General features: G+C 44.5%; 1 protein-coding gene across 1 annotated transcript in view; it reads right to left on the bottom strand.

Annotated features, from left to right (window-relative positions):
* Positions 1–951: 951 nt before the first annotated feature.
* LOC126298757 (transforming growth factor-beta-induced protein ig-h3-like) overlaps positions 952–27,724 on the bottom strand; it is a 309,651-nt gene continuing 282,878 nt past the window's right edge. The window contains exons 12-14 of the mRNA XM_049990203.1: positions 24,309–24,567; positions 14,888–15,010; positions 952–1,655 (exon numbers count right to left, since the gene is read on the bottom strand). Of these exons, the coding sequence (XP_049846160.1) occupies positions 1,566–1,655; positions 14,888–15,010; positions 24,309–24,567 (472 nt within the window). The 3' untranslated portion in view covers positions 952–1,565. The remainder of the gene's footprint in view (positions 1,656–14,887; positions 15,011–24,308; positions 24,568–27,724) is intronic.

The following is a 27,724-nucleotide window of genomic DNA, read 5'->3' as shown; positions in this document are numbered from 1 at the left end:
GTACCTGCCAGTTATTATGGGTTTTCCCCATTCCATTCATACGTGGAGTGCGGGAAGAATGACTGATTAAATGTCTCTATGCACGCTGTAGTTAATCTAATCGTATTCTCAAGGCCACTATAAGAGCGATACGAAGTAGAAGCGCCAAAGCATGCTAAAGGGGCTTCCCTTCTACTATTAATTGATCAAAACTTGGTTCAGTGCCGGAAACACGTAGCAGATGAGAGACAGCGCCATGCCTTTTGTTTCGACAGTGGTATTTAGAAAATAATGTTCGTGCTCTGCGTAAATTTTTTTGTAGAATGTAAGAAGCTTTATATCATTGAAACCTCTTTCCAAGGGGTTTCAGGTACTGTTAAAAAGAAAATTTTTCCAATGAAGTACGGGTAAATCAGTAGATTCAAGTGTTACCAACAAACCTATACCATTTCTGTGCTGCCAGTAAGCAGAAGCTTTATTTCGATACCTAGAACTGTTTACGAAACACTCCAGGAATTCAATTTTTTTAAAAATTACTTAAAAATAGTACTTTCATCTGGGTGCATGTAAATATGTCCAGTAAAATGTATTTGCGAATATTGTCAGTGTAAAAAGCATTCCGAAATGGCTTTGCAGCTTACAAGTATCCAAAAACAAATGACTGGAAACTTCAAGTTCTGTGGTTCTTGGTACAACCCCGGTGCTTTGGCACAAATTTTCAGCTCTTTTCTTATGAACAATATAATATGGTGTTTGTTACAGTCTGTGGGGATGTCAGGCATCCACCTCACGGTGTTATTTTAAAGTAGTTTGTGATTCCAAATCAATCTGTAATGACAATCTCAGTTGAATTAGCAAAATATTTCTGTGCTTTTGTGTGCGTTGTGTGTGTGTGTGTGTGTGTGTGTGTGTGTGTGTGTGTGTGTGTGTGTGTAGCAAGAAGAAAATACAAAATTAATGAAACAAATAATATCAAGAGTAATAAAAATACAAATGGAATTTATTTTAATGTCATCACATGATTTATCCACTATAAACTACAACGCATTAAATACAAATGACAAATTAGTTAATTGTGATAATCAGTTGGTCGCATTAAGTGTTATTAAAAAAGTTTAAAAAGTTGAGACGTGGGTCACTTCTCCAGAAAGTAATAATCCGTTGAGATAAATACTGGTAAAGGTACCGGTACATGACCTAACAAGAAACGTTGTACGGTGAAACGCGCTGACAAAGACGCGTCGTCGAGATGAATTAGTGTAAAAACGTAATGTATTCTTCTTACTACTGCCATTCTGCGTTCCACGACTGTAGGTTCTTCCGAATTCCTTGCAGAATGTTTAACGTGGCAAGTCACTCAATACACAGTAACAAGAACAGCCATATACAGCCATACGATGAATCTCGATCTTAGCTGACGTATACGATAGGTAAAATGCAGAAATTCCCGAAAGAACTGTCATTGTGGTATGTAAATGATTTCACTCGTTTGGCTGAAGGATTATTGGATGCATACGGCGAATTATATACGATTTTCTGTCGTGGCGAATTTTACAACGATGACGCGAAGTCATGCAAAACTCCGGTCATTGCTCTGGCAGCAGGACCTCGTTTATAACGTGGATCACACCGTTCGTATTCACAATATCGCAGTTCACCATCGTCGCGTCGTTCACCTGAAAAAGAAAGAAAATAATAAGCTACAAGAAGTTGTAGAGTTTTGTGTAACAGTACACAGTCTGAATCATACTGTTTAATATTTTTAAGTTGGTGGCAATAAGACAAAGTGCGCGCACAAAATTCCACGAGTTGTGTCTTAAAACAAGGAAAACGAGGGATACAATAAAACTAGCTTTGTCCGCCTTCAAAATAATTTAGACATCACACACATCCATGCCCGAGGCAGGATTAGAATCTGCGCCTAGAACCGCTCGGCCACCATGGCCGGCCCAACCAGCGTCCTTGATGGAAAACACATAAAAATTCCTAAACTTAGCCACTCTAGACGTCAGTACTACAATTACAATATCGCTTTTCAGTTGTTCTTCTGACAAAAACATATGCAAGATAGAAATTTCCAGCGACTGATGTTTGAGATTATGGTAAACACGGTGATGCTGGTGTACTGAGAAATGAGGTTTTTCATTAAAAAAATTGATCACATTGGCTTATTTTGCCTGAGCATTTCATCCTCCAAAGTGAGATTTGAAAGTTCTACATGTGTTTGTGAGGCAGGAAGCATTTCCATTAAGAACACTTGTAGAACGATCATAACCTACAAGAAATTTATCAGCTGCAAAACCGTTTCCAACGAGAGACTTTTTCCAGCAAGAGATGTTGTGGAAGACTCCTTCGATATTCCCTAATCAAAGTGGAGAACTTTATTGAAAGTCACAGGCTATGATGTTCAAAATGCTGTAGCAATCATAAAGGCGGCTAAAATTCTGTATAATGTTGCCGTTGATAGCGATGGTAATGAATCTATATTATCTGCTGTCAAAAGCAAGCTAACCTCGGGGACAAACACAAGTCCACAAGTGAAATTAAATTCTTCTCAGACAGAAGCAACGATTAGAACCGCATATTGCAGTTATGTTAATTATTACAAGCAGTAAATTTATAATTAAGTTCATTTAAGGGCGTGTCCATTCAATGATATAAATGTGAGCAGCCCAACAATTTTCTTACTGATTGCTGTATACGCACTAACCTATTATGTTTTACAGAGCGCGTGGCACTGCCTGTCCCGTGTCTAAACGCCTTTTTGTGCGCATTTGTAAAACATACTGTTATTCAATATCGATCCATTCACAGCACATCTTGGGCACCTCTATTAGCATATTAGAGACAGTTAATCAACATGACATAAGCGGACCTAGAGGGCACACAGGCGGAAGTTGTAGAGTGACATTCGTGTCAGTTTTGCGTTGAATGAAGAAACTGTTGTGCAATCTCGTCACAAATGACACTGTGTACAGTTGCTACTGGTCTGTATTCAGTATACGAGGGTTGGAACTTAAATAGTGGCAACTATTTAGTCCCAACCGCTACAAAAGAGTTACATGTTTGCCGGCCACTGTGGCCGAGCGGTTCTAGCCACTTCAGTCCGGAAGCGCGCTGCTGCTGCGGTCGCAGGTTCGAATCCTGCCTCGGGCATGGATGTATGTGATGTCCTTAGGTTAGTTAGGTCCAAATCTAGGGGACTGATGACCTCAGATGTTAAGTCCCATTGTGCTTAGAGCCATTTGAACCATTTAGTTACATGTTTGCACCTGTTACTGTCCTTCAAAGTAGTCACCGGCGTTGTAAAGAACCTGTTGCCAGCGATGTAGAAGGTAAGTCCGGGGAGTATGGTGGATGGTACAGTGCTTCCCAGTCCAATCGACCCAACAGAGCAGCCACAGCTTGCGCTGTATGCGCCCGTTCATTGTCGTGCAAAATGATGGGTGGGTTGCGCAGAAAGTGTCGCCGTTTCTTTCGCAAAGCTGGGTGCAGGTGATGCTCCAAAAGCGAACAGTAATACTGTGCATTGACGGTGTCCGTTGTTCCTGTTCCGAAAACATAGTGACACCGTTATGTTAGACCGCTCGCTCACAAGTGACTGTTTCCCTCGATTGTGCGCACGCCGGTGACGTGGGATGGGCGAGTCCATTTGTTCGCAGGTAAGGTAGGTATATCAACAACGTGTGCTATAAGCGACAATAATAGATTCCATTGCATAGCGTTTGAACAGTAGTGTTGCCACTTCAAAATGGTGCAAATGGCTCTGAGCACTACGGGACTTAACATCTGAGGTCATCAGTCCCCTAGAACTTGGAACTACTTAAACATAACTAACCTAAGGACATCACACACATGCCACCGTAGCGGTCGCGCGGTTCCAGACTAAAGCGCCTAGAACCGCTCGGCCACACCGGCCGGCTGTTGCCACTATTTCAGTCCCACTATTTCAGTATGTTCTGACCGTCTTCAAACTGGCACAGAACCTATACGTCCGTCTGTTTAGCGGGGAAGGATATGAGTTTAATTTGTGAAGATTTATTTCTGGTGAGAGGATGGGGGAAGGATTCTCCTGTACTCAATATTATAGCCCAATGGCTGAACGACAGTTTGCTACCATAAGCTATTTTTATTGTTACAAATCTCAGAATACGAGACAGCAATATTAGACTCCTATGCAAAATGCATATGAACAAAAACTTTGCAATTTGGCGTATGTGACTATTCCAACTCTCCAATTTTCTATGTGTAAATATTTATAACAGCCCTTTCCAGTAATCAAATCTATTCGGCGTAGCTGATATATGGTGAAAGTTGAGACAGAGCTACTTTGCCTTATAGAAACACTAAGTGAAAGTTATCTTACACAAATTTTTTGAGATTACCGATGTTTAAAATCTAGCTGCTCGAACTCTTCGAAAGAAGGAATGATTTAGGAAAACTATGTAAAACGTAAATCTGAATGGCCAAATGAGAAACTGAACATTGCTCCATCCGAAAACGAATCCTGTGCTTTAACCTCCGAGCAACTTTACTCGATTTTCGACATCGAGATCATCAGAGAGAGAGAGAGAGAGAGAGAGAGAGAGCAGAAAGTGAGAAAGTGATGGGGAAAGGCCGTAAGCATGGGGAAGGAGTCATCATGGCATTTTCATGAAATGATTTAAGGAAGGAGAAAGGGAAACGAGTTTTTAACGTCTGTTCGTTAGAGATGGACAACAAGTTCGAACAGGGAAGGCAAATGCTGTATCTTAACACTGGACCATCTCTCTTGGCAAGTTTTTTGGGAAACCACGGGCAAACTACATTGGGATGGTCAGACATGGATGTGAACATTGCTGCTCTGGAATGCAGCTCCAGTGTCTTAGACACTGATCCACTTCGATAGACAGTTATTTGGCATCAGGGGAACCATGAAGACTGTTGACATCGCCTAGACATACTGATAATTGAAGACAATTGAATCTGTGGTGTCACCGCCAGACACCACACTTGCTAGGTGGTAGCCTTTAAATCGGCCGCGGTCCGTTATTATACGTCGGACCCGCTTGTCGCCACTATCAGTGATTGCAGACCGAGCGCCGCCACATGGCAGGTCTAGAGATACTACCTAGCACTCGCCCCAGTTGTACAGCCGACTATGCTAGCGATGGTTCACTGACTAAATACGCTCTCATTTGCCGAGGCGATAGTTTAGATAGCCTTCAGCTACGTTAGTTGCTGCGACCTAGCAAGGCGCCATATTTAGTTACTATTGATATTGTGAATCATGTACCGTCAAGAGCGACGTTCACCATTAATGGATTAAAGTTAAGTATCCCACCAGCTACTTCCGTTTTTCTAAATTCTAATTTCCTTGTCCTGTTCCAGACCTCACGCCAGCGTGCGTGAGCTAAAACGCGTGCATTTCGGCCTCCTCTAGTAACACGGTGTTGGCTCTCCTGTCAACCACAACAGAATCACTGAGTTGGAAAAGGGATCATTTCTCAGAAAGTAAATCTTCCAGGGGACACAGAAAACTGTTTTACTACACAGTGGGTTTAAACATGGTGTCATGTAGTTGTTATGTTGCAATGTGAGACGGTATACACCATTTCAACATATTTTAGCCATCGAGTGTGATCAGTAATCGAGTTTGAATGTAGTTCAGCTGACCCCTTTTAGAACCTGATGATGGTGATGAGGCAACTACCGTTCTGATTTCAAATGGCTCTGAGCACTATGGGACTTAACATCTATGGCCATCAGTCCCCTAGAACTTAGAACTACTTAAACCTAACTAACCTAAGGGCAGCACACAACACCCAGCCATCACGAGGCAGAGAAAATCCCTGACCCCGCCGGGAATCGAACCCGGGAACCCGGGCGTGGGAAGCGAGAACGCTACCGCACGACCACGAGTTGCGGGCCGTTCTGATTTCTGCGAAGGATTGTGATATGCAAGTTTATATTATTCATATTCATTATTGGAGTAAAAGAGTGTGCTCCGAGTGTACAGATTTATTCATCAAGTACGAAAATATTGGCCACAAACAAAATACAGCAAAGCAGACAACTGTGGGTATGCTTCATTTTTATCTTGTCCATCCTTCTCTGCACAGTGGCAGATGCTGTTATAAAATGGTCAGGTATGTATTGTAAAATTTTCTTTACATCGTCAAGTTTCTTCTTTTTTATTGGAACACGTCCACTATAAGTCTTTTTTATATTAACCTAGCCCCCTTCTCTACCTCAATACTCTTCTAAAGTGCGCTTCTATCGATGAAGCATGAACCCCTGTTACCACCAAACGATGCGTACAGATATAAAGATCTGTTATCTTTGGTAAACGTAATTTGAAAAAAAATGGACAAGACCTCTTTTTCAACCCATCGCAAGCACTATGGAATGCGTGAAACGTTTGTGAGATCCACGATCTGTTTGATAAGCAACAGAGCGATTTTGCGTTGGAGGGAGCTTTAATTACCGTGATGTCTGCTGCCATGAAGTCCTTCATGACGTTAAAACATAACATAAAGCAAATTCTAATGCTGTTTATTAAACAAGGCTAACGCACGTAACTGGTGGTTCAAATGGCTCTGAGCACTATGGGACTTAACATCTCAGGTCATCAGTCCCCTAGAACTTAGAACAACTTAAACCTAACTAACCTAAGGACGACACACACATCCATGAACAAGGCAGGATTCGAACCTGCGACTATAGCGATCGCGCGGTTCCAGACTGAAGCGCCTAGAACCGCTCGGCCACTTCGGCCGGCTAACGCACGTAACTACTGTATAGTTTTTCAGGCTACAGAGTGCACACGCCGGCTCTGAATATGTTGTAAGCTGAGACTTGAAATATGAAGTTCAACACAATTCTGTGCTACACTGACAAAAAATGTAGTTGTACAGTATTTTAAGACTATAGAAGTAACTTATACCACAGAAAAATTACATTTATGAGAACGTATCAACACATATTGCCTATTTTGTAAGACTTGATTACTGCACAAAACATACACCATTTCATACAACTGTGGTATAGATTATTTTTATTTTCTCTCTTCATAATCTATTCAGGAAATATATTTCTGTCATTCATCGTTTATCATGATTACGCTATTTTGTTCTATTTTGTTATTTCTTTCAAGACATTTATGTTGTCCTGTGAGCCATTGTACTAGAATATAACTGTGGCCACACTACTTTCGACTGTCTCTTACACAAATAACTTGTTACAAGGAACAGACAAGTTCTGTGGCGTTATCAGGATGCTCAAATGTTCAAAATTTACGCAATAGCTCGCAGACATTGCACATTTTTTGTCATTGAATGAGTGAATTCACCTTTCAGTTGCAGGAACGCATGTGTAATACACACTGGTGAGTCAAAACTATACTTAATAGCGTAATTGTATGTCTTCGGAATTCTATGTGACGTGCATTCGACAAGTCCTTAGTAGAGTTTCGAAGGTATGTGATACCAGATGTCTACGAACAGATCTTTCTGAAAATTGCGGGCGGATGGTTGTGACAGCAGCGCTGATGGGCGATAGCGCCCCAAATGTGCTCCATAGGGTTCGTGTCAGGTGAATTTGGTGGCCATAAAATCAGTGAGCATCAGCTATCGTGCTCTTCAAACCACTGTAGCAAGATTCTGGACTTGTGACACGGGAAGTTATCCTACTGGAAGATTCTATCGCCGTCGGAGAAAACAAGCATGAAGGGAAGCAGGTGGTCATAATAATAACTTGTTACAAGGAACAGACAAGCAGTCACGATACCTACGATTAATACCACAGGCCCCATGGAAGCCCAGGAGAATGTCCCCCATCGCATAATACTGCCCCATCCCGCCTGTGTTTATAGCACGATCCATGTTTCCACCAGCCGTTTGTCTGGATGACGGCGTCTCTGGACACGGTCGCGGACCTCGTTAACAAGAAACGTGATTCATCGGACCAAGCGAGACGGTTCCATCGATCCACGGTCACAGCTCGATGATCCCGTGCCCACAGGAATCGTAAATGACGATGTCGCCGAGTCACCATGCGAACTCATAGGGGTCGTCCGCTGCGAATCCCCGTGTTCAAAATGAGCGCCGATCAGTGTGATCTGAAATACGCCTCCCCGCACCAGTAATGTACTCAGTCATCGGATTTGCTACAGATCGTCGCCTATCCTGCTTTACAGAGAGGAAAAGCCTTCGACCTCCACGTGTTCTGGTGAGGCTCGAAGTGGCCAACTCGTGGTTTCGCTGTCCTCCAGCCAGTTTCCATAGACGCTAGCATGCGGACAGCCGACCAGTTTCGCCGTTTCCAAGATGCTCGTTCTCAGTCGCCGGGCCACAACAATCTGCCCTTTGCTAAAATCTCTAATGTCATTGCATTTCCCCATTTGTAGTCCATATGGTGGCTAGAGTGATTCCCCCCCCCCCCCCCCATTTTTTTTCTTTTTTTCCCTCCCTCTGTGCTACAGGCTCATTGCCCATGCGATTTGCCGTGGATGAGTGAATCACGTTAGGACAAAATTTATTTATTTCTTGATTTCCTATTCATATCTGACCTGCTTACATACTTTCTTTACCACATTACGTGCTCGCAACGTCAACAGGCGCATTCAGTATCGCAGTGGGCAGCGGTCTTTTTTTTTTGTGGTCTGTGCATAGTCATATTCAGTGGTCGTACATCCCTATTCAGAATGATAAGTAAGGAGAACATATTTGGTTACTATAAGTTTGTGACGACTTTGATTTTAAGCAGCGCTCCTACGACATGCATTGTACGATACAATTTCGTAATCGATCATCGAAGTAAAGTCGATTGCGACACCTAGCAACAAACTGTTCGGCCATAACCCCATTTTATATCAAATGAATTACATTTTATTTAATACATATTTATAACAACAGCATAACCTTCCTGATTCCATAGGTACCACACGATCCCTTTGAAACTGTGTTTTAGAATTCCTCTATGAAATCCATATTTCGAATGTTGAAATCAGTTTAATTCATCACCCCATAATTTTCTACCATATTTTGAGGATCCATGGCAACTAAAGATCGTAATATCATAATTGTGTTCATGAGAGACCTGTTCAATTGGTTAATTCCAAAATCGTATCACGTATTAACAAATGGAGATGTTCCATGCTATTAAAATTCAATTAAACAACTGTTTTGAAAAGTACCTTTTATTCAGTTGATGCCGGAGGAAATAATATAGCGTTTTAGACATACAACGGTAACCCAAAGTATCATCTGAACCAATATCACTAAAATATAAGTAATAATATTAAATTCTCGATAACTTCGAAAATACTACAGATCCACAAAATCTAAGATTAGTTTTGAAATCAATACGAAAATTGCAATGAGACGAGATACTTTACACATCAATTCTAAGTTGTTTTAAGTTTCGTAATTATTTAATTTATTTTGTGTTAAGATGGCAGATAAGATTGAGGAAATAATAGTGGACTCAAATATGGTTGATACTCCACTGATACACATTCAAACAAGCCCCCAGGGGCTCAGCATTCATTTGCTGGGTACGGGCTTGGCGACCATGGGGTTCCTGAGCTGGGGACTGGTAAGCGCCGCCAGTCCCCTGTCACCGTAAGCTCTGGGCGTACTTCAACGACCACCGTGTGGCGCCGCGGTGGAATGTTGTGTGTCTCAGGGAGTCGGGATCTTGGCTTGACAGCCCGGATCGCGAAGATGGCATAAACCTCTATAAACAACCCTTCAATCTCATGGTGTGCTGCGCGCTGATGAGATACATGGCTGTTGAGGTGGAACAGTCGTTAGCGGACAACCTCTGGGGAACCTGCCGCATCTTAGTTGTATAAGGCTTACCTAGGCACGCGGGGCTCTGTCTAATAAGGACTTGTAGTTCCCTAGCTGCTCGTGGGACCGAGATGGATCCTTCGAAATCCTCTTTTCTTCCTCACAGCGGAAAGGGTGGGCCGCTGGAAGATTCTAACACCCAGTCTCTTAAGAGGGCTCGTGCAGTCAGTCCCCCTGACTCCGGCACTTCTTCGAAAAGTCCAGTCTTAGGTAGCAGAATGCATTCTGGTATTCCGAATGTGTTTCTCATTGTGAAACGGAAGGAGGGTAGTTTCGAGAAGGTTTCGCCCTTCTATATACACTCCTGGAAATTGAAATAAGAACACCGTGAATTCATTGTCTCAGGAAGGGGAAACTTTATTGACACATTCCTGGGGTCAAATACATCACATGATCACACTGGCAGAACCACAGGCACATAGACACAGGCAACAGAGCATGCACAATGTCGGCACTAGTACAGTGTATATCCACCTTTCACAGCAATGCAGGCTGCTATTCTCCCATGGAGACGATCGTAGAGATGCTGGATGTAGTCCTGTGGAACGGCTTGCCATGCCATTTCCACCTGGCGCCTCAGTTGGACCAGCGTTCGTGCTATACGTGCAGACCGCGTGAGACGACGCTTCATCCAGTCCCAAACATGCTCAATGGGGGACAGAGCCGGAGATCTTGCTGGCCAGGGTAGTTGACTTACACCTTCTAGAGCACGTTGGGTGGCACGGGATACATGCGGACGTGCATTGTCCTGTTGGAACAGCAAGTTCCCTTGCCGGTCTAGGAATGGTAGAACGATGGGCTCGATGATGGTTTGGATGTACCGTGCACTATTCAGTGTCCCCTCGACGATCACCAGAGGTGTACGGCCAGTGTAGGAGATCGCTCCCCACACCATGATGCCGGGTGTTGGCCCTGTGTGCCTCGGTCGTATGCAGTCCTGATTGTGGCGCTCACCTGCACTGCGCCAAACAGGCATACGACCATCATTGGCACCAAGGCAGAAGCGACTCTCATCGCTGAAGACGACACGTCTCCATTCGTCCCTCCATTCACGCCTGTCGCGACACCACTGGAGGCGGGCTGCACGATGTTGGGGCGTGAGCGGAAGACGGCCTAACGGTGTGCGGGACCGTAGCCCAGCTTCATGGAGACGGTTACGAATGGTCCTCGCCGATACCCCAGGAGCAACAGTATCCCTAATTTGCTGGGAAGTGGCGGTGCGGTCCCCTACGGCACTGCGTAGGATCCTACGGTCTTGGCGTGCATCCGTGCGTCGCTACAGTCCGGTCCCAGGTCGACGGGCACGTGCACCTTCCGCCGACCACTGGCGACAACATCGGTTCACGTCCACGCTGTCGCGGCATGCTACCAGTGTTAAAAACTGCGATGGAGCTCCGTATGCCACGGCAAACTGGCTGACACTGACGGCGGCGGTGCACAAATGCTGCGCAGCTAGCTCCGTTCGACGGCCAACACCGCGGTTCCTGGTGTGTCCGCTGTGCCGTGCGTGTGATCATTGCTTGTACAGCCCTCTCGCAGTGTCCGGAGCAAGTATGGTGAGTCTGACACACCGGTGTCAATGTGTTCTTTTTTTCATTTCCAGGAGTGTACAAAAGGGATTGGAGGGAATCTGTGGCTCCTTAAAATCGGTGAAGCGCTTGCGTAATGGGACCTTGGCAGTGGAAATTTCCACTTCCCAGCCAGCAACTAACCTCCAATCTGCTAAATTCCTTGGCGAGTATGCCATAGACTCTGAACTGCACAGCACCCTGAACTACAGCAAAAGTTTTGTGACATGCCGGGATTCCCAAGGAAGAACTGCAACGTGAGTGGGCTCCGGAAGGTATCGTTGATGTCCAACACATCATGAAGAGGGTTGATGGCAATCTTGTCAAATCCGACTCCTTTATTCTGACCTTCAGTAGCACGAAACTTCCTGAACATGTTAAAGCTGGCTTCGTTCGCCTTAGTGTGAGGCCTTATTTCCCGACCCCAATGCGCTGTTTTAAATGCCAGCGTTTTGGGCATACCACCTTAGGATGTAAAGGCGAAGCGACTTGTGGAAACTGTGGTAAGGCTGCTCATGAAGGAGTTGGTTGTTCGTCTCCGGCTAAATGTATTAATTGCTCTGGGAACCACCCTGTTTGGAGTAGGGACTGCCGAATATTTTTAGAGGAACGCAAAGCCCAGGAAATCAAAACAACCAAGCGTATCCCCTATGGTGAGGCCAATAAAATCTATAAGTCGATGCAACCTCCCACATTTGCTACATCTTTTGCATCCCTGGTTCAGAAGCCTACTCCAAAAGTCGATGCCTCAACGCAGACCGAGGCGGTGAGTGTTGGCACTAACACCTGCAGCTGTCAGTGCACTTGCAACGCAGCCAGTGTTTCAGAGCCAGTAGCCCCTACTCGAACGGCAGACAAAGGTACAGTGGCGAACTTGGGCCAGCCCCTGGTTCCTCCAACAGCTGAGTCTGTTCCCAAGCCCAGTGCGCCAATTACCACTCCCACATCAGCTCCCCCAAAGCCCACCAAACCACAGAAAGCTCCTGTACAGCAGCAACAGCGGGTCAAATCCCGTGGTAGTTTCACGTGAGGTGTCATCTGACTCTTCCCGAGTTGATGGAATACAACGTATGTGTGGGGCAATCATCTCGCCCCACGCCTGCCCCTCCACCTGCTGCGGTCTCCCCGCCCCGTCGGAGAGGCAGGATGAAGGTGCTACCCCCAACATAGATGGCTCCCATACTTCAGTGGAACTTGCAAGGGTTCAGGACGCATGTGGAGGAACTTCGTCTACTCTCTCAGGGTAGACCACTGTGTCTCTGTCTCCAGGAGACTTATTTCCATCCCTCATACTCCCCTGAGCTGCGAGGCTACACACTCCACAAAAAGGACGACCTGCGTGGAGAGAGTGCTAGAGGAGGTGTAGGTATTTTCGTCAGGACGGACTGCCACTCCTCGCTTCTCTCGTTTACGACGACTTTACAGGCTGTCGCTGTGTCCGTGCACGTGCGTCATCCATTGACTGTCTGTTCACTTTACTTGCCCCCACATGACGCACTTGATGAAGTGGCCCTCACCGACCTTCTTACACAGCTCCCCCAACCATTCATTATTTGCGGTGATTTTAATGCCCACAATGTGCTTTGGGGCTCTGCAATTACCTGCCCCAGGGGTAGAGCAATTGAGAGGCTTCTCCTGTCACCCTGTGCCTACTTGTTCAATGGAGGACAGAGTACTCATTTCTGCACAGCGACTGGGTCGTTCTCTGCCACTGATCTCTCGGTTTGCTCTCCAGCTCTTGCCGCCAGTGCTCACTGGGAAGTGGTCGCTGACTTGCACGGCAGTGATCATTTCCCAATCTGGATTCACCTGCCAGATGGCGTGGGCCCCGAAAGGAGACCACCACGATGGATGCTCAGTGGAGCTGACTGGACACTTTATAGCCAGTTGGCCCAATTCGAACACTGTGCGACTGTTGAGGTGTGGGTGGATCATATTACCAAAGCGGTCCACCACGCCGCTTCAGCATCCATTCCACGGCGCACAGGCCTCCGGAAGAGGCCACCTGTGCCTTGGTGGAGTGCCGAATGCCTCTCTGCAATCAGGACCAGGTGTGCAGCTCTGCGTCGGTTCAAGTCTCGGCCGACTGCTGAGAATCTTGCAGTATTTCGGGTGGCGAGGGCAAGATGTTTCCGCATTATTCGTGAGAGCAAGAAGAGGTCATGGCACCAGTTCCTGATCACCATTAATCGTTCCACCAAAAGTTCCATTGTGTGGGAGACCATCAGGAGAATTTATGGCAGAGGAGGGAGGTGCCCCATAGCTGCTATAATGAATAACAGCACTCTCCACACGGATCCGCGAGACATTCACCAGACTATGGCAGCGTATTTTGCCACAGTTACTGCAACAACCAGTTAGGATCCAGGTTTCCAGCGCCATAGAACCGTTGCTGAGAGATGTAGTCTGGACTTCCAGTCCGCCTCTCATGAAGTTTACAGCTGCCAATTTTCTATGTGGGAGCTGGATTCTGCATTGTCTGGAGCTCGTGACACATCCCTGGTCACGACAGGATCCATTACAGTGATATGATACACGAGTTGGGATGGAAGTCATTACAGCATAGACGTTTTTCGTCGCGGCGAGACCTTTTAACGAAATTTCAGTCACCAACTTTCTCTTCCGAATGCGAAAATATTTTGTTGAGCCCAACCTACATAGGTAGGAATGATCATCAAAATAAAATAAGAGAAATCAGAGCTCGAACAGAAAGGTTTAGGTGTTCGTTTTTCCCGCTCGCTGTTCGGGAGTGGAATAGTAGAGAGATAGTATGATTGTGGTTCGATGAACCCTCTGCCAAGCACTTAAATGTGAATTGCAGAGTAGTCATGTAGATGTAGATAGAATTGGCGTCGTGTGTAATGGCACCCATGAAATAAAAGCTAGCCTTCCATCCAGCTGTACAAAAAACTGAGCCAGACGGGAATAACGCACTTGGAGCCTATGGCTCAGTAGAACTCATGCTTCTCACTAGACCACCTGTTCGTTTAAGGAGAAGGAATTAAACGAAAAAAGTGGGGAGGGGGGAGGGGGAGAGTGAGGTCAGTCAGTAACTAACGAACAGAGCGGTCCTGTTCCGTATCATTACAGTCCGGAGCAATCAAATTATGAGGATTCCGAGGCCTTAATGTTGTCTGATAGCAACGCCGTCCACTAGATCAGGATAGTAGGACCCAAAAGTAACATCTGCTCAGTATGCTGATGAGTGGACGAGCGGTAAAAGCCTGGTTGCTGTCAGAACTGACCAACATATTATCATTACTGTTAACTGAAGGCTGTGATCGTTGCACACCTATACGACTGTGAATATGTACTCGTAGTAAAGTGTATAGTACTTCGAGAGTGACCTGTGCCGCGAATTTTAGACTATGTTGTATCTTTTCTTGACCTCCAGTACTTAAAATGAGACATGTTTGAAGCTGCAATGTTCTTTCATAATTTTACGTAGTGGTATGTGAGTTTAAGGATGTACAATATAGGATGCAGAGCGGTATGTGTATTTCTTGCCTTAAGCTTTCCATTCTTCTTTACGACATCTACAATATCCTGCCGCGTTGGGACGTCGTAGAACAAATCGGGCTTGAAGGCTTCTGATGCCATCATCTTGTCCACCAGGTGGTTCTTGATAGTCTGAAAATGAAAGTAATATACCAGTTATACCACCAATTTATACTAGATGATTGAAAGCATTGTTAGCTGCTACATGAATATCAAATACGTGGAGTGATAACTCTATGGATAGGCAGGCTTAATAGCTTTGTAATCTGAATTAACATTTGTGCAAACGGAAACACCCAGAATGAATGGTTTTAATGAAACAATGTACCAAAAATAGTAACTTTTCCGGCGTGCATCCATGATCCAATTGTTTGCTCTTCCGATATTTCGGATGGGAACTTTCCACCCTTGGTCGGTGACTGACTCCCGAGTTGAAAACGTGCTATTTATGTACTAAGGCGCCAAAACCACAGAACCACTTCAGTGAAAGCTATACTGGTATGTATTAGAGACGGAGTAGTAAGCGTTCCGGCTGGACAAAAGGACCAGGCGCGACCTTGTTCACGCAGCCAACGCGATATTCAGGCAACTGAGTTAGAGGAACCACCTGAAACTCATATTAGGTTGACTAAATAGTTGATTTCAAGCCTGCCGTTTTAGAATGTAAATGAAGAATCTTAGCTGCTGAGACACCACGCTTGGTAAAAAATTATGAGAGACGTGGAACTCGCGTTGTGAACAGTTTTCAGTAGGAAAGATTAACTGACATTTCATTTTCTTTGCCTGAGTTGCTCTAGACAAATGATACGACAATTTTTGTCCAGATAAAAATTATTTTCCGGAAAATTTTGAGATATAGACTGAATTACACTATATATAACCTCTACAAAATTTGTAAAGGAACAATAGTACTATTTCAGGTTGGAGCTCTTATTTGACACCTTTAATCAATGATATTCCAGCTGTGAGCATGATGCAGGAGATTATGGGGTGGGAATGACTATATAGTTGGTATGAAAATTCCACTTTATGGCGGATACTACTAATTCAAACTTCTTTTATCGATACACGTATCAGCAGCTCATGTGCCATGTTCTGTGCGTTGTTAATTTATTGCACTTCCTGAAAATTTTATGAAAGGGTAGAAGTTCTTCAAAATATTCATAAAATCATACTTAGGGCAACATATACGTAACTAGGGACCGTATTTACAATTCAGGTTTCACATATACACTGACGAGAAAAATCGCAACACCAAAAAATAATTAATGTAAAGTAATGAAATTTCTGGAATAGATTTGTCTAGGTAACATATTTCAGTGATTAACATTGCAAGATCACAGGCTAATTCAAGCGCGAGATAAACCATTTCAAAGGTGAAATTCTGGTAGTAGAATGAAGGCTTTCACGACCGGGTGACATGGCTGTTGATATACTTTCCGGGATGTGAGGTCGTGGTCCAAGAACTTTTCTGCTCCTTACGTTTCGTCCAGGACTGCGCTGGACTTCCTCAGAGGCGCTGCTCCGCTGAGCCTTGCCGACTGACTGGTCGGGTGTCTTGGCCGCAAAATTCTATTTATCTTTTTTTACAGATATTTACATAAAAATTCTAATCATCATCCACAACAAAGAAGGGGTGTCATAAAAAGTCTTGTCGATCGAGCGGAACGGATATGTACACTTGAACATTTGGATGCTGAAGTGAAACATCTGAAGCAGGCTTTTGAGAAAAACGGCTACTCAAGAAAAGAGATAAATAGAATTTTACGTCCAAGGAACAGAAGACCAAAAGATAAGAATGAACCACAACGACAGAAAAGTAAAGTAGTTCTCCCTTTTATTAAAAAAGTATCAGATCGGATCGGTAAGATTTTACGAAAACATGACATAAAATCGGTCTTTAAACCAACAAAGAAAATAAGTCAAGTAGTACGATCTATGAAGGATAAATGCCCTCCCCTGTCGACATGTGGTGTGTATAAAATCCATGTACCTGTGGTAACGTTTATATTGGTACAACCAAAAGAAGCGTAAATACGCGACTGAAAGAGCATAAAAGTCTTTGTGGACTTGGAAAAGTAGAAAAATCATCTGCAGCGGAACATGCTCTTCAACCAGGCAACCACCAAGTGAAGTTTTCGGATACCGAAGTTTTATCTACAACGTTAAATTACTGTTTGTTGTTGTGGTCTCCAGTCCTGAGACTGGTTTGATGCAGCTCTCCATGCTACTCTATCCCGTGCAACCCTCTTCATCTCCCAGTACCTACTGCAACCTACATCCTTCTGAATCTGCTTAGTGTAGTCATCTCTTGGTCTCCCTCTACGATTTTTACCCTCCATGCTGCCCTCTAATACTAAACTGGTGATCCCTTGATGCCTCAGAACATATCCTACCAACCGATCCCTTCTTCTGGTCGAGTTGTGCCACAAACTTCTCTTCTCTCCAATCCTGTTCAATACTTCCTCATTAGTTATGTGATCTACCCATCTAATCTTCAGCATTCTTCTGTAGCACCACATTTCGAAAGCTTCTATTCCCTTCTTGTCCAAACTATTTATCGTCCATGTTTCACTTCCATACATGGCTACACTCCATACAAATACTTTCAGAAATGACTTCCTGACACTTAAATCTATACTCGATGTTAACAAATTTCTCTTCTTCAGAAACGCTTTCCTTGCCATTGCCAGTCTACTTTTTATATCCTCTCGACTTCGACCATCATCAGTTATTTTGCTCCCCAAATAGCAAAACTCCTTTACTACTTTAATTGTCTCATTTCTTAATCTAATTCCCTCAGCATCACCCGACTTAATTCGACTACATTCCATTATCCTCGTTTTGCTTTTGTTGATGTTCATCTTATATCCTCCTTTCAAGACACTATCCATTCCGTTCAACTGCTCTTCCAAGTCCTTTGCTGTCTCTGACAGAATTACAATGTCATCGGCGAACCTCAACATTTTTATTTCTTCTCCATGGATTTTAATACCTACTCCGAATTTTTCTTTTGTTTCCTTCACTGCTTGCTCAATATACAGATTGAATAACATCGAGGAGAGACTGCAACCCTGTCTCACTCCCTTCCCAACCACTGCTTCCCTTTCATGTCCCTTGACTCTTATAACTGCCATCTGGTTTCTGTACAAATTGTAAATAGCCTTTCGCTCCCTGTATTTTACCCCTGCTACCTTCAGAATTTGAAAGAGAGTATTCCACTCAACATTGTCAAAAGCTTTCTCTAAGTCTACAAATGCTAGAAACGTAGGTTTGCCCTTCCTTAATCTAGCTTCTAAGATAAGTCGTAAGGACAGTATTGCCTCACGTGTTCCAACATTTCTACGGAATCCAAACTGATCTTCCCCGAGGTCGGCTTCTACTAGTTTTTCCATTCGTCTGTAAAGAATTCGCGTTAGTATTTTGCAGCTGTGACTTATTAAACTGATAGTTCGGTAATTTTCACATCTGTCAACACCTGCTTTCTTTGGGATTGGAATTATTATATTCTTCTTGATGACTGAGGGTATTTCGCCTGTCTCATACATCTTGCTCACCAGATGGTAGAGTTTTGTCAGGACTGGCTCTCCCAAGGCCGTCAGTAGTTCCAATGGAATGTTGTCTACTCCGGGGGCCTTGTTTCGACTCAGATCTTTCAGTGCTCTGTTAAATTCATCACGCAATATCATATCTCCCATTTCATCTTCATCTACATCCTCTCCATTTCCATAATATTGTCCTCAAGTACATCGCCCTTGTATAGACTCTCTATATACTCCTTCCACCTTTCTGCTTTTCCTTCTTTGCTTAGAACTGGGTTTCCAGCTGAGCTCTTGATGTTAATACAAGTGGTTCTCTTATCTCCAAAGGTCTCTTTAATTTTCCTGTAGGCAGTATTTATCTTACCCCTAGTGAGATAAGCCTCTACATCCTTACATTTGTCCTCTAGCCATCCCTGCTTAGCCACTTTGCACTTCCTGTCGATCTCATTTTTGAAACGTTTGTATTCCTTTTTGCCTGCTTCATTTACTGCATTTTTATATTTTCTCCTTTCATCAATTAAATTCAATATTTCTTCTGTTACCCAAGGATTTCTACTAGCCTTCATCTTTTTACCTACTTGATCCTCTGCTGCCTTCACTACTTCATCCCTCGAAGCTACCCATTCTTCTTCTACCGTATTTATTTCCCCCATTCCTGTCAATTGCACCCTTATGCTCTCCCTGAAACTCTGTACAACCTCTGGTTCTTTTAGTTTATCCAGGTCCCATCTCCTTAAATTCCCACCTTTTTGCAGTTTCTTTAGTTTTAATCTACAGGTCATAACCAATAGATTGTGGTCAGACTCCACATCTGCCCCTGGAAATGTCTTACAATTTGGTTCCTAAATCTCTGTCTTACCATTATATAATTTATCTGAAACCTGTCAGTATCTCCAGGCTTCTTCCATGTATACAGCCTTCTTTTATGGTTCTTGAACCAAATGTTAGCTATGATTAAGTTTTGCTCTGTGCAAAATTCTACCAGGCGGCTACCTCTTTCATTTCTTTGCCCCAGTCCATATTCACCTACTACGTTTCCTTCTCTCCCTTTTCCTACTACCGAATTCCAGTCACCCATGACTATTAAATTTTCATCACCCTTCACTATCTGAATAATTTCTGTTATTTGATCATGGATTTCTTCAACTTCTTCGTCATCTGCAGAGCTAGTTGGCATATAAACTTGTACTACTGTAGTAGGTGTGGGCTTCATATCTATCTTGGCCACAATAATGTGTTCACTATGCTGTTTGTAGTAGCTTACCCGCATTCCTATTTTCCTATTCATTATTAAACCTATTCCTGCATTACTCCTATTTGATTTTGTGTTTATAACCCTGTAGTCACCTGACCAAAAGTCTTGTTCCTCCTGCCGCCGCACTTCACTAATTCCCACTATACCTAACTTTAACCTATCCATTTCCCTTTTTAAATTTTCTAACCTACCTGCCTGATTAAAGGATATGACATTCCACGCTCCGATCCGTAGAACGCCAGTTTTCTTTCTCCTGATAACGACATCCTCTTGAGTAGTCCCCGCCCGGAGATCCGAATGGGGGACTATTTTACCTCCGGAATATTTTACCCAAGAGGACGCCATCATCATTTAATCATACAATAAAGCTGCATGCCCTCGGGAAAGATTACGGCCGTAGTTTCCCCTTGCTTTCAGCCGTTCGCACTACCAGCACAGCAAGGCCGTTTTGGTTATTGTTACAAGGCCAGATCAGTCAATCATCCAGACTGTTGCCCCTGCAACTACTGAAAAGGCTGCTGCCCCTCTTCAGGAACCACACGTTTGTCTGACCTCTCAACAGATACCCCTCCGTTGTGGTTGCACCTTCGGTACGGCTATCTGTATCGCTGAGGCACGCAAGCCTCCCCACGAACGGCAAGGTGTATGGTTCATGGGGGGGGGGGGGGGGGGGGGGGGTAAATTACTATCCACGGCTATATAGAGAAGCTATTGAAATTTATAAACATCACGACAATTTTAATAGGAAAGAGGAGGCTATGAAAATTAGCGATATATGGACAGTGGCTCTACAAAATTGCTAACAATTTTTATCTTTGACAAGGTGGTAATCGATATTCAACCTTATTTTTGCTATGGATTATCACTGCTCATCACGTGTGACCTGAACCACGCCCCCCTTTCTCACAATATATAAGTCGCTCTCAGACACCCGACCAGTCAGTCGGCAAGACTCAGCGGAGCAGCGCCTCTGAGGAAGTCCAGCAGAAAAGTTCTTGGACCACGATCTCACATCCCGGAAAGTATATCAACAGCCATGAAATTCTGGTACATTAATAATCGCCAGAATGTTGACTGAAAACATCTAACGTGCATGCATTGTGTTGTATAAGTACCGGATGTCAGTTTGTGGGATGGTGTTCCATGCCTGTTGCACTTGGTCGGTCATCACAGCGACGGTTAATGCTGTTTGTGGATGACGCTTGAGTTATCGTCCAGTGATGTCCCATATGAGTTCGATTTGGTGATAGAGCAGGCCAAGACAACATGTCGACATTCTGTAGAACCTGTTATGTTACATCAGCTGTATGTGAGAGAGCGTTATCCTGTTGGAAAACATCCCATGGCATGCTGCTCATGAACGGCCGCACAACAGATCGAATCACCAGAGTGCTTGGGATAACCACGACAGTGCTCTTGCTGTCGTACGAAATCGCACCCTAGGACATAACTCAAGGCGAGGTCTACTGTGTCTAGCAAGGAGAGGTTGGTCGCAGGCCCTCAACTGGCTTCCTTCCACCCATTACACGGTCATCACTGCCACCGAGGCAGAACCAGCTTTCATCAGAAAACACAACAGATCTCCATCCTGCCTTCCAATGAGCTCTCGCTTGACACCACCGTAGTCACAAATGACGATGGCTTGCGGTCACTGGAATGCACGCTACAGGGCGGGTGGCTCGGAGCTGCCCTTGAAGTAGCCGATTTGTAACACATCGTTGTGTTACTGTAGTATCAACTGCTGCTCAAACTGCTGCTGCAGAAGCATTACGATGCGCCGAACACGATGGTCTTCCCTCTCAGTAGTGCCTTCTTGCGAGCGTACATTTTCCTGACTAAACGTTGCCAGCAGTCATGTACAGTGGCTACATTCCTGCCAAGTCTTTCTACAATATAGCAGAAGGAACTTCCAGCTTCTCGTAGTGCTATTACATAATCAGGGAGGTGTTGATAAAGGCGTTTTTATCACCTTAATGTCCGCCTCCGGTAGCTGAGTGGTCAGCGCGACAGACTGTCAATGCTAAGGGCCCGGGTTCGATTCCTGGCTGGGTCGGAGATTTTCTCCGCTCATGGACTGGGTGTTGTGTTGTCCTAATCATCATTATCATTTCATCCCCAACGACGCGCAAGTCGCCGAAGTGGCGGCAAATCGAAAGACTAGGCGAGCGGTCTACCCGACGGGAGGCTCTCGTCACACGACAGTAATTAATTAATAATCACCTTAAAGGCATTTTTGACTAACATCAGCTCACCACATCGAACCTCAAAGGTAGCTAACTCTCATGACCGTACAGCACACATTTAAAGCAAACCTGATTTACATCCTCATAGTGGCGCTACTAGCGCCCCTATTATGCTGCTGGAGCGAAATTTGAACAGACATCATCTTTCAGATGTAGTAACAGACCTATCAACTTTAGTTTATGTCGCACAGCTCCTTCTTGGTGTTCTGATTTTTTTTTCCATCATTGTATTTTAAGTCTGTGGAATAAGGCTAACCAATTTTATCGTCTTTTTAAAGTACGTTTGACACAGATTGTTTTAAAAGAAATAACAGAATAAAACAGTTAGTTGCTTGAAATAAGTGGAACTACTGTTTTGTATCGATAGTACGGCAAGGTGAACGCTTTTTAGTTAGTCGTTGTAAGAGTTAAATATCTTCTTGTTCTTTTTGCGCTCGTAGTTGAAGAGATTTCTGTTTAGCTTGGTCCAGATTTAAACTTATTTTCATGTGACACTCACGGCTTTTTCCGATAAAAGAACACGGAAAATTTTGTTGTTGCAGGTTTTAAAGTGTAAATATCGTGGCATTATCAGCACAAGGTTGCAGCTGCTTTCATGTGGCGTCACTCTTAATTGTGTAATTCTGGTACGCCCAAAAAGAGTTTTCGTGGTATAATACTAGTGAAACCAGAAACCTAAGATTGCATAGCTTAAGTCGGAACGAGTCTCACAGATTTAAGACACTTGTTAAGTGACAAATGTTACGACCAGGATTTGAGAAACAGATTTAGTTATAATTTTAGGTTCGAAACCAAATACCCAGTTTCTGGTGGTAAAATAAATAAAACCTTAATCGAGATACCACATAAAGTTCTGGAAATAAGAAAAAATACACTACTGGCCATTAAAATTGCTACACCAAGAAGAAATGCAGATGATAAACGGGTATTAATTGGACAAATATATTATACAAGAACTGACATGTGATTACATTTTCACGTAATTTGGGTGCATAGATCCTGAGAAATCAGTTCCCAGAACAACCAACCACCTCTGGCCGTAATAACGGCCTTAATACGCCTGGGCATTGAGTCAAACAGAGCTTGGATGGCGTGTACAGTTACAGCTACCCATGCAGCTTCAACACGATACCACAGTTCAGCAAGAGTAGTGACTGGCGTATTGTGACGAGCCAGTTGCTCGGCCACCATTGACCAGACGTTTTCAGTTGGTGAGAGATCTGGAGAATGTGCTGGCCAGGGCAGGAGTCGAACATTTTTGTATCCAGAAAGGCCCGTATAGGACCTGCAACATGTGGTCGTGAATTATCCTTCTGAAATGTAGGGTTTCGCAGAGATCGAATGAAGGGTAGAGCCACGGGTCATAACACATCTGAAATGTAACGTCCACTGTTCAAAATGCCGTCAACGAGAACAAGAGTTGACCGAGACGTGTAACCAATGGCGCCCCATACCATCACGCCGGGTGATACGCCAGTATAGCGATGACGAATACACGCTTCCAATGTGCGTTCACCGCGATGTCGCCAAACACGGATGCGACCATCATGATGCTGTAGACAGAACCTGGATTCATCTGAAAAAATGACGTTTTGCCATTCGTGCACCTAGGTTCGTCGTTGACTACACCATCGCAGGCGCTCCTGTCTGTGAAGCAGCGTCAAGGGTAACCGCAGCCATGGTCTCATAGATGATAGTACATGCTGCTGCAAACGTCGTCAAACTGTTCGTGCAGATGGTTGTTGTCTTGCAAACATCCCCATCTGTTGATTCAGGGATCGAGACGTGGCTACACGATCCGTTACAGCCATGCCGATAATACGCCTGTCATCTCGACTGGTAGTGATGCGAGGCCGTTGGGATCCAGCACGGCGTTCCGTATTACCCTCCTGAACCCACCGATTCCATATTCTGCTAACAGTCATTGGATCTCGACCAACGCGAGCAGCAATGTCGCGATACGATAAACCGCAATCGCGATAGGCTACAATCCGACCTTTATCAAAGTCGGAAACGTGATGGTACGCATTTCTAGTCCTTACACGAGGCATCACAACAACGTTTCACGAGGCAACGCCGGTCAACTGCTGTTTGTGCATGAGAAATCTGTTGGAAACGTTTCTCATGTCAGCACGTTGCAGGTGGCGCCGCCGGCGCCAACGTTGTGTGAATGATCTGAAAAGCTAATCATTTGCATATCACAGCATCTTCTCCTTGCTGGTTAAATTTCGCGTCTGTAGCATGTCATCTTCGTGGTGTAGCAATTTTAATGGCCAGTAGTGTAGACTCAGTGTGCGATACTTTGGCTCTGTGAGTCAGTGGGTACGTGGAAAATTACAAACTCAGAGGTCTGCGGGTCAACCTCCAATATTTTTTCATGATATACTTACCCGCTGCAGGTAGGGAAGGTCGTTCATTATACGCTGGAGCCGGGTAGAGCCCAGCTTGTTAAACGCCTGGTCCGTCGGCACGAAGAAGGTGTACGATGAAGACGACGAGGAGGACGAGGACATCGTCGACGTCGTCGAGGATGACGAAGACGAAGAGGACGACGACGAGGAGGAAGAAGAGCTCGAGGACGTGGTCTTCTCCAGCTGCAGGAGGTCAGGGTTGGACTGCATGACACGCTCCATCGCTGACAGGAAGATGCTGCAACACACACGCTTTTGGTAAAGTATCTCGACGTTCATCAGTTTCCTGGTTTTACTTTTTTTAGTACAGATACAGCGCCAACCCTGCGCCTCTGACGCGAGGCTGACTATCTGGCCTAGAGCAGGATAGTTTCCTTTCCTTCTCAATTTCTGCAACTCTATTTTGAGAATACTGAAATTAAGTTCCCATCTCCGTGGTCTAATTACAGTTACTTCGACATGTACCCGTGTCTATCTGGATCTGATTTAGTCGTCCAGCTAGCCTTCCAGTGTTACATTATGCGTCCGCAGCTCGTGGTCGTGCGCTAGCGTTCTCGCTTCCCGCGCCCGGGTTCCCGGGTTCGATTCCCGGCGGGGTCAGGGATTTTCTCTGCCTCGTGATGATTGGGTGTTGTGTGATGTCCTTAGGTGATTTAGGTTTAAGTAATTCTAAGTTCTAGGGGACTGATGACCATAGATATTAAATCCCATAGTGCTCAGAGCCATTTGGACCTTTTTTTTGTTACACTATGCGGTGTTGGCAGAAACATTTTATCGTCACTACAAATTTTAACTGTTACGCAGTTTCAGTTACAAGTAGTTATTTAACTGGTTAATTTGGCCGAGAAGGATAAGAAAAGCGTCAGAGTGCATTCAAGATTATCGGACGTTTTGCCAATGTCTTAGGTTGCTTACATAGCGCCATATTTCCCATCGTTATTTATATACACAAACGGCACGCCCCCGATCGTCTTCCCATAGACCGGTTCATTGTAACGCCTAGATGATTACCGCACAACAGACGACACAGTGTTACAGACATTGATACGTCTGGGAAAGTTACGTATAACCGACAAAATCCAATGTGGCCTCAGGGAGGCCACCCACAGTCCAACGAGGCAGACGCCCCCGACCGCCTACCACAGCCAGCAGCATTCGTGCTGTCTCTTCCCAAGTAACCCCTCCACGAATTTAGCGTGTCGCCCTACGAATTGAATGACTAAATAAAATGTAGGGTCTACTTTAACGGGTCATTCACCATAGGCATCTCCGACGCAACACTCCTGACCACGCGCCTCGCCTAACTGATGACGTCGGTGGTGTGCAGCCGGTGTTCGGGCCTCTGAACTCCTCAGTCCACATGACAGGGTCCAGATGAGCTTTCTGACACTCCCGCCTCCTCTCTGGGACTACCCCACGAGCGGTCAGCTACACACTCAGGTGATAAAAGTCATGGGATAGCAACATGCATATATACAGATGCCGGTAGTATCGCATATACAACATATAAAAGGGCAGTGTACTGGCGGGGTTGTCATTTGTACTTAGGTGATTCATGTGAAAAGGTTTCAGACGTGGTTAAGGCCGCATGACCGTTATTGGCAGACTTTCAGTGCCTAATGGTAGTTGGAGCTGCACGCACGAGACATACAATTCCGGAAATCGTTATGAAATTCAATATTCTGAGATCTCCATTGTCAAGAGCGTGCCAATAATACCAAATTTCAGGTATTATCTGTCTCCACAGACAACGCACTGGCCGACGACCTTCACTTAACGACCGAGAGCAGCGGCATTTGCTTAGAGTTGCCAGTGTTAACAACAAGCAACACTGCGTGAAATAACCACAGAAATCGATGTGGGAAGTACGACGAACCTATCTGTTAGCACAGTGCGGTGAAACGTGGCGTTATTGGGCTATGGCAGCAGGCGACCGACGTGAGGGCCTTTGCTAACAGCATGGCATCCCCTGTAGCGCCTTTCGCGGGCTGATGACCCTATCGATTGGACGCTTGACGACTGGCCTGGTCAGATGAGTCAAATGGTTCAAATGGCTCTGATCACTATGGGTTCAAAATGGTTCAAATCTGAGGTAATCAGCCCCCTAGAATTAGAACTACTTAAACCTAACTAACCTATGGACATCACACACATCCATACTCGAGGCAGGATTCGAACCTGCGACCGTAGCAGCAGCGCGGTTCCGGACTGAAGCGCCTAGAACCGCGCGGCCTAAACGGCCTGCTCAGATGAGTCCCAATTTCAGTTGGTAAGAGCTGATGGTATGGTTCGAGTGTGGCGCAGACCCACACGTTGTATCGTTCTTCTTAACAACACGGCCACTGCAATATCGTATTTATCCGCTTATATCAGTCAGCAAGTTTCAATTGAAATGTCCTCCTCTGTACGGGAATAACCTAATACGTGTACGAGTGTAGGTTGTGACACAGGAATGACGACATATGGAAGTGTTGGTCCGGCTGTGTCTCGTGCATTGATAACCAAAGCGGCTAAGGCGACCGCTCGCGTAAAGCAGTATATCGAGGTTCGAGTCGCGGTCCGGCACAAATTTTCATTGTCGTCATTCCCTTATACAGCTGATGGTCGCAGCTGCGAATTAATTTCATGTACTACATGTTTCCTTACTAATTAGCGAGCTAATGTCTCTAAGCAAAGTCTGCATAATATGCCTCAGTGTTACGATAAACAGTAAGAAAGCAGTTTTCACTGAAGCTAAAAGAACTCTCAGAAAAATCAGCCAAACCGGATGTAAATGATTATGACCGCTTTGTACTCTGCTCAGTCACACTGAGAAAAAATATTTACTTTAATCTACCGTCACACCTACATGTTTTCTAATGACTTACTTGTTTGGTACCAGGTACCATCATCAGGCGATTCTATGGTCAAAACCCCACTGTACGTAGTTTAAATATTCCTTAAGAAACATTTACATAACATTTGTCTCCATGCTGGCTAACTTATGGCATAAAATACACCCTTAAAATATAGGCAGCTGCATACCCCTGGCATGCAATCGTCAAGCTCGTTTACCCAACCATGTAGGTGTATCATAGACTAAAAGTAAACGTCAATTCTATACTTTAAAAGACGCCAAATGCGGCCAGAAGAGATAGGAGTGCCATTACGTGCAGGTGTGTCTTGTATTTCTTTGAAAAATCGAAATACGAAAGATATATAAAAATAAAAGTCTTACAAAGTATAGAATGTAAGACGGTAAATAATAAATCATAACGAATGAAACATTTCCCACAGTAATATAACATTAAAGGCAGAATAATACATCTAAATTGCTACGTTTCTATCCACCGTTTGTATTCAGTGCGTAGAAATACATCGATTTGAACGTGAATATTGTAATCATGTGTGTGTAT

This window comes from Schistocerca gregaria, chromosome X, assembly GCF_023897955.1.
Source record: "Schistocerca gregaria isolate iqSchGreg1 chromosome X, iqSchGreg1.2, whole genome shotgun sequence".
In the NCBI taxonomy this organism is placed as follows: domain Eukaryota; kingdom Metazoa; phylum Arthropoda; class Insecta; order Orthoptera; family Acrididae; genus Schistocerca; species Schistocerca gregaria.
The sequence above is the reverse complement of the archived record's forward strand: the minus strand, read 5'-3'. Positions and strand labels throughout refer to the sequence as shown.